The sequence below is a fragment of the Diceros bicornis genome, chromosome 18 (genome assembly GCF_020826845.1).
Source record: "Diceros bicornis minor isolate mBicDic1 chromosome 18, mDicBic1.mat.cur, whole genome shotgun sequence".
Taxonomy (NCBI): Eukaryota; Metazoa; Chordata; class Mammalia; order Perissodactyla; family Rhinocerotidae; genus Diceros; species Diceros bicornis.
The window spans coordinates 60,957,397-60,964,271 of NC_080757.1; the positions used below are offsets into that span (position 1 = coordinate 60,957,397).

The following is a 6,875-nucleotide window of genomic DNA, read 5'->3' on the forward strand; positions in this document are numbered from 1 at the left end:
AGGGCCCAGCACAGCCAAGCTGCTGGGCCCAGTATAGACACAGCCGAGCGGCTGCCTCTCCACACCACCTGCACCCTGCGTTGGAGCTGGGTGCCATGGGTGCCAGCACGGGGACCCCTGGGTACTTGGCCCACTCACTGGCACCAATGCCCCCACCTGCCACTTTCGCAACTCAGGCCACTCTCAGGGAAGTATCAGGCCCAGGGCTGCAGGTGGCGGCCAAGGAGGCCGGCGCGTGACTTGGGCCGCAGGCCACCCAAGTGGGGGGCCTTGTGGTGCTCCTGGCAGCAGGAATCAGAGAAGCAGTAACTGGATCTGGCTGAGGATCTGGCAGCCTCAGAGGGTGGAGGGCTGTGATCGGGTTGCGGTCACGCTGCGAGTTTTCCACCGGCAGCCTTTTCTACATTGGGAAAGGGCTGGGCTGGTGAGTTCGTGCCGTGTGTCTGGGGGCCTTGAGGTCGGGGCAAGAAGAAGAGAGGCTAACAGGTGCGGAGACCACGAGGCAGGGCACAGGACCCGAGTCTTGGGCCCGGGCAGCCGGTGGCCAGGGCGAGGAGGTGATCAGCCGTGCAGCAGGCGGTGCTCCCAAGCCCTGAAGGCCCTGGGCTTCGGCCCCTGGTGCAGTCGGGAGTGGCTGAAATCCAAGCTGGGGTAATGAAAGGCAGCCGCTGTTCTTAAGCCAACACAGCTCTGATCCGCCCTCCCACCCGCCCTTTGCTGCCGGCTGGCCATGTAAGAGCTGCCTGGGCCCACGGCCACTGGTCAGAGGTGGCGTCTGAGCAGACAGTGTGTCCATGACGCCAGCCAGTCTCGGGGGTCAAGGGCCAGCCCAGGCACACTGCACCTCTGGGGGACCTCGGGGGCTGTAAGCACTCAGAGAGAGCTTCCCAGGCCCCTTCTGGGGACCTGGGCCAGTCCTGAAGATGCCCACCAACAGCCTGCACCAGGTGCTGAAGATCCAGTTTGGCCTCATCAACGACACTGACCGCTACCTGACAGCAGAGAGCTTTGGCTTCAAGGTCAACGCCTCGGCACCCAGCCTCAAGAGGAAGCAGATGTGGGTGCTGGAGCCTGACCAGGGGCAGAGCCCGGCCGTACTGTTCCGCAGCAGCCACCTGGGCCGCTACCTGTCGGCCGAGGAGGACGGGCGCGTGGCCTGCGAGGCGGAGCAACCGGGCCGAGACTGCCGCTTCCTGGTGCTGCCGCAGTCGGACGGGCGCTGGGTGCTGCAGTCGGAGCCGCACGGCCGCTTCTTCGGTGGCACCGAGGACCAGCTGTCCTGCTTCGCCACAGCCATCTCCCCGGCCGAGCTGTGGACCGTGCACCTGGCCATCCACCCGCAGGCCCACCTGCTGAGTGTGAGTCGGCGGCGCTACGCACACCTGTGCCCAGAGGAGGACGAGATCACGGCGGACAGCAACACGCCATGGGGTGTAGACGCGCTCATCACCCTCATCTTCCAGAACCGACAGTACTGCCTCAAGTCCTGCGACAGCCGCTACCTGCGCAGCGACGGCCACCTCGTCTGGGAGCCCGAGGCCCGCGCCTGCTACACGCTTGAGTTCAAGGCAGGCAAGCTGGCCTTCAAGGACTGTGATGGCCGCTACCTGGCGCCCATGGGGCCCACCGGCACACTGAGGGCCGGTCGTAACACGCGGCCTGGCAAGGATGAGCTCTTCGACCTGGAGGAGAGTCCCCCACAGGTGGTGCTGGTGGCTGCCAACCACCGCTATGTGTCTGTGCGGCAAGGTAACGGGCTGCCACAGGGCTGGCCACGCTGACCTCAGTGTGGGGGTCACATGGGGAAGAGGCATCCTGTCTGTGGGGGTGGGGACACATGTGTTGGCACACAGTGCAGGTGGGTGGGCTGTGGGCCGAGGCCCATATGCTTGGTTTGTCAGTAAAATGCGGGCAACAGTGTGAAAAAGCTTCTTCTGTGAGTCGAAGGAGATGCTGGACACAGAAGTATCTGTACATGTGCAGCTGGCGAGCGAGACTCGTGGTGGTGATGCGGGGATGGTGGTGACAGAGATGGTGCTGGTGGTTCTGCTAGTGATGGTGGTCGTGTCAATGGTGATAGTGGTGGTTTTTGGTGATGATGATGGTCATGGTGGTGAGGGATGGTGGCTGTATGGACCACTTTTCATTCTCTGGACTACCCTGCAACTGACCCTGTCTCTTTGATGGGGGATCTCCCACCTAAGGACTGGATCTGCCTCCCACTGTAGAAGCCAGAGGTTCGGCTTCTACATTCGGCTCCCGACTTCCTTGCAATAAGGCTGACAGTGTATGACCTGGTGCCCCAGGTGTTCAGACGTTGACTTGGCAACCAGTGATTCGAGGAAGCAGGATGTGGCCTCTCACTTGTCTGGGAGGAGAGGGGTGGTGCCCCTAGATTCCAAGGCAGCCAGAGCAGTGGTGCCTTGATCCAGGTCATCTTCCTGGCCAGGCAGCCCCCAAGCCCGTCTTTCCCTGAGGTGTCTGTGAGCACCCAGGCTTGCCCGTTTTCTCCTCCTTATATCTCTCTTTTTGCGGCTCATCTCTGCTGCACCCGCAGCCAGCCTTGCTGAGGCGGTGGTGCTGACCGCAGCACAGCAGTCAGCGTCTGTTGCTGCAAGTAACAGAAAAATAGCTGCAAACTGGCTCAAGCCACGAAGACATTGATTATCTCATATAAGGGGAGTCTGGAGGCACAGGGGCGGTGGGGTCCCAGGCAGGACACCATCACCAGCTCAGTGGTGTCCCCAAAGTCCTCCACTCTTTCCTCTTTGCGGAACCACTCTCCTGGGATAGTTCTGACTTTAGGCTGGTGCCTTGTGGTCACAAGCTGGCTGCTGCTGTTCCAGGCCTCACATCCAGACAGGACAAAGTCCAGAGAAAAGAGGGGCAGTGGCTCTTCTTGTGTCTTCTTAGGAGTAAGAAAACTTCTGCCATAAATGCCCACAGACACCCTTTCTTCTTCACACCCACCGCTCAACCAACCCCTTCCGGGGAAGCGGGATCCACGCTCTTTGCTGGCTCTAACCAGGATTCTGTGTGCCTCTCCCAGCTTGAGTTCAGGGCCCCAGAAGCAGATGGCTGTGTGAGATGGAGCCCGTGGGTCGCATCCTGTCTGGAGGGGGTGCATGGAGGGCAACACTGGGGATACCAACAGGGTTGGCCTCAGAGATGACAGTGAAGGCGCGCAGCCCCCACCTGGGGACTCCTGGCCCCACTCCTCCCTCAGTACCTGCAGGGATGGCTCCCTCACCTCCTCAGCTCTGCTTCAACGTCACCTTCTCCCTGAGGCTGTCCCTGGCTGAGGTCCACAGCATTCATGGGCGTTGGACACACTGTTCTTGTTGTCCACCGCTCCCCACAGACTATAAGCACCAGGAGGGCAAGAACTGTTTTGTTACTGCTGATCATGGGCCCAGAGAAGCAGTGCTCACTTAGTTCAGTATTGCTGATGGATGCTGAGGATGGTGGTGAAAATGCTGGGCTGCCTCCTTTGCCTCTGAGCAGTGACCTGTGTGAGATGGGAGACTGAGACCAGCCTGGGACGGTTCTTGGGGGAGCAGCCTTTGGGAGCTGGTGAAGGGCGAGAGGTCCCACCCTCTCCATTATGGGCCCTGCCTGGTGCCTGCCCTTCCTTCCTGGAGGCTGGACAGGATCTGGCCCCAACCCTCAGGCCCTGATGGGGCTCTGTCCCCACTCCTTCTTGCTCCCCCAGCTGGATACAGAGTCAGGCCTTGTGGGAGAGCTCTGTGATCTGCCACATCCAGTCGTAGTGGCCAGTTGCCATGGAAACAGGGACGTGGTTTCCGGGAAGGATCCAGTGCCTGCCAGCTGCCTCCCACCCTGGGCATGGATGTCCTCTCCGTCCCCCTCCCAAGAACCCCAGGCAGAGCCCCGGGTAGCCTTGCCCTCCCCAGGGCTTCTGGGAGACCATGCACATGTGAGTGGGGGGCTGGGGAGGTGACAGGGGACCAGCTCCTGCCCGGTGCCCAGGAGTGGACCCCAGGCCCTGGCTGTGTCCTGGACCATGGCATGGGGAAGGATAGAGATCCTACTGTGCCCACCCAGTGTCTTAACGGCAAGTATAAAGAGAGGCTGGTGTAAGTCCTGGGTCAAGAGAGCAGGAGCAAGCAGATTACCCGATGATTAGCAGAGGTGGCGGATTTGCCGGCACGGAAGGGCCTGGCTCCTGGGGCTGTGGTAGGAGCTGGGTCAAGGACATTTAGGGAGCAGTGTGGAGGGTCCGCAACCCTGGCAGGGCTCCCAGACCCTCTGAGAAGTGCCTTCCAAATCTTCCAAAGTCCAGAGGGTTCTAGATGAGACCCCCTCTGGCTTCAGGGTTGCCCCAAGAGCATGCCTCCCCACCCTTCTGCTCCCCACCCCACCCAGGGAGAGGCGTGAGGGGCTTCCCATCTGCTCCTCCAGGGGTCAACATCTCAGCCAACCAAGATGAAGAACTGGATCATGAAACCTTCCTGATGCAAATTGACCAGGAGACAAAGAAGTGCACCTTCTATTCTAGCACTGGGGGCTACTGGACCCTGGTCACCCATGGAGGCATCCAGGCCACAGCCACACAAGTGTGAGTGCCCTGCCCCCACCTCCACTACCACCTTCACCTCCACCATCTTCACCACCATCATCACCATCACCATCATCACTACCACCTCCATCTCCACCACCACCACCATCACTCCCAATCATTACCTCCATAACCACCACCACCTGTACCACCACCTCCAACTCCACCATGAAGACCACTGTTGCAGCCCAGCCAGGGAGGAATGCCCACTGGGGTGAGGGGCAGCTCTTAATGGTGGTGGGTGTGTCAGTGGAAGGCAAGTGTCTGTCCCTCCCCCTGGGGGTGGTACTGGACCTGAGAGGGATGGGGAGGCCTGACCCTGAGCCTCCGTGTCCTGCTGCTCTGAGAGGACCTACCCTGCTCTCTCCAGTTCTGCCAACACCATGTTTGAGATGGAGTGGCGCGGCCGGCGGGTGGCCCTCAAGGCCAGTAATGGACGCTATGTGTGCATGAAGAAGAATGGGCAGCTGGCGGCCGTCAGCGATTTTGTGGGTGAGCATTCCCCACATGCCCTGGGGGACTGGGGCTGGGCTGTCTGCCCAGGGACAGCACCTGCTCAGAGATCTTGTCTCCACCAAGAGTGGGCCCCGCCTGCTCCCCATGGACCTGCTGCTGCCCCTGGCAATGGTCATACTTGCTGGTCAAGATAATCACTCTGGACATCAGGGGAGCAGTTAGATCCCAGAGCGCCCTTATCTCCGCTGCACATTTGGGGAACCCAGGGTTCAGTGGCAGCAGACCACTGTCAAGGTCACATAAGGCAATGGCAATGGCAGATCTGGCCCACAAGCTGGGCGTCCGAGTCTGGAGCTTCTCCAGGAGGAGCCAGTTTACACCCCCACGCGCTGCCGGCCCCTCAGCCCCCTCTCCCGCCAGGCGAGGACGAGGAGTTCATTCTCAAGCTCATCAACCGGCCCATCCTTGTGCTGCGTGGCCTGGACGGCTTCGTCTGCCAGCGCCGCGGCTCCAACCAGCTGGACACCAACCGCTCCGTCTACGACGTCTTCCACCTGAGCTTCAGCGACGGCGCCTACCAGATCCGAGGTGCGGGTGTGGTGGGCCGGAGGGGGGCGCAGGGCCGTGGAATGAGGGGGTTGCGGGACACGGGTAGAGTCGGGGCGCGGAGCGGCATGGCAGGTCGGCGAGGTGGGATGGAGGCGCAGGGCCAGGGAGTGAGCGAGGGGCGCTGCCTAGGGCGGGATGGGGGCGCGGGGCAGGGCCGGGGAGCCAGCGGGCCCCGCCAACGCCCCTCCCCCTCAGGCCGCGGCGGCGGGTTCTGGCACACCGGCAGCCACGGCAGCGTGTGCAGCGACGGCCAGCGCGCCGAGGACTTCCTCTTCGAGTTCCGTGAGCGCGGCCGCCTGGCCATCCGTGCCCGGAGCGGCAAGTACCTGCGCGGTGGCGCCTCGGGGCTGCTGCGCGCGGACGCGGACGCGCCGGCGGGGGTCGCGCTCTGGGAGTACTGAGCACGGGGCCCGCCTGTCCCGCATTAAACCATGTCTGTGACGCAGCGGCTCGGCGACTCGGTGGCGCCGATGGGGCGGGGCGGGCGCAGAGGGTTTGCACCTGGGGCCGCAGGCTGGGCCTCCTCTGCCCTGGGGTTCCTGCGGCCGTCGCTCCACCTCCCCATCCTCCAGGCCCAGGAAATCAAGGGTGTGTGTTGGGCGGCTTGTCTGGGAGAAGGGTCCAGCCGATTGAGCGCCCCCTACCCCAGGTCTGGACAGCCACAGCCCCGGGCCTCCTCTTGTCCTGTCCCCCCCCAATGCCCCCCCCCCCCCCCCCCCGCGGGACGCCTCAGCACACAGCTCCTCCCCAAAATGAAGAGAGAAAACCCCCCCTCCACCCAGTGGGACCAGGGTTGGGGTGGGACAGCTGGGAGGAGCCTGGTCCCATGCCCTAGCAGGTCAGGCCGGTTGGAGCGTCTTTGGGGTGACCGTGTCTCCATGGAGCACATCACTGCTCCCTTCCCCAGGGACAGGGTCTTAGGGAATCCGGGAAGCACCGGATGGAGAAACAACCCCCACCCCTCCCAAACAGGGCCCCTCTCAGCCCCTGCACCCACATGGCTGCCACCCAGCCCAGGAAGGGGGCTCCAGGCCTCCCCCCACACACAGACCTGGAGAGTCCTCACTTGCCTTGCCCCAAGCAGGCTGCCCACCCTATAGCCAGGGTGGATGACAGGACAAGGCCCATAGTTCACCCAAGTGTCTCCCCAAACTAGCCAGCACCCAGAATTCCTCAGCCCCCAAGGACCACAACCCAGGCCAACCCCACTTGGATGTGCTGGGTGACCTGG

The 6,875-nt window shown here is 62.6% G+C and overlaps 1 protein-coding gene across 1 annotated transcript; it reads left to right on the forward strand.

Moving 5' to 3' along the window:
* Window positions 1–744: 744 nt before the first annotated feature.
* FSCN2 (fascin actin-bundling protein 2, retinal) lies at window positions 745–6,111 on the forward strand. Its single transcript, XM_058561859.1, has 5 exons — window positions 745–1,749; window positions 4,423–4,579; window positions 4,950–5,067; window positions 5,356–5,623; window positions 5,840–6,111. The coding sequence occupies exons 1-5, from the start codon at window positions 924–926 to the stop codon at window positions 6,043–6,045; spliced, it is 1,575 nt and encodes a 524-aa protein (XP_058417842.1). The 5' UTR covers window positions 745–923; the 3' UTR covers window positions 6,046–6,111.
* Window positions 6,112–6,875: the final 764 nt, after the last annotated feature.

What these genes read in the sequence shown, in the direction of transcription:
- FSCN2 (XM_058561859.1), top strand. Translation starts at nt 924, where the DNA reads ATGCCCACCAACAGCCTGCACCAGGTGCTGAAGATCCAGTTTGGCCTC. An exon ending in CAGGCCACAGCCACACAAGT is followed by an intron (nt 4,580 to 4,949) that starts GTGAGTGCCCTG and finishes TGCTCTCTCCAG; the next exon opens with TTCTGCCAACACCATGTTTG. An exon ending in CGGCGCCTACCAGATCCGAG is followed by an intron (nt 5,624 to 5,839) that starts GTGCGGGTGTGG and finishes CCTCCCCCTCAG; the next exon opens with GCCGCGGCGGCGGGTTCTGG.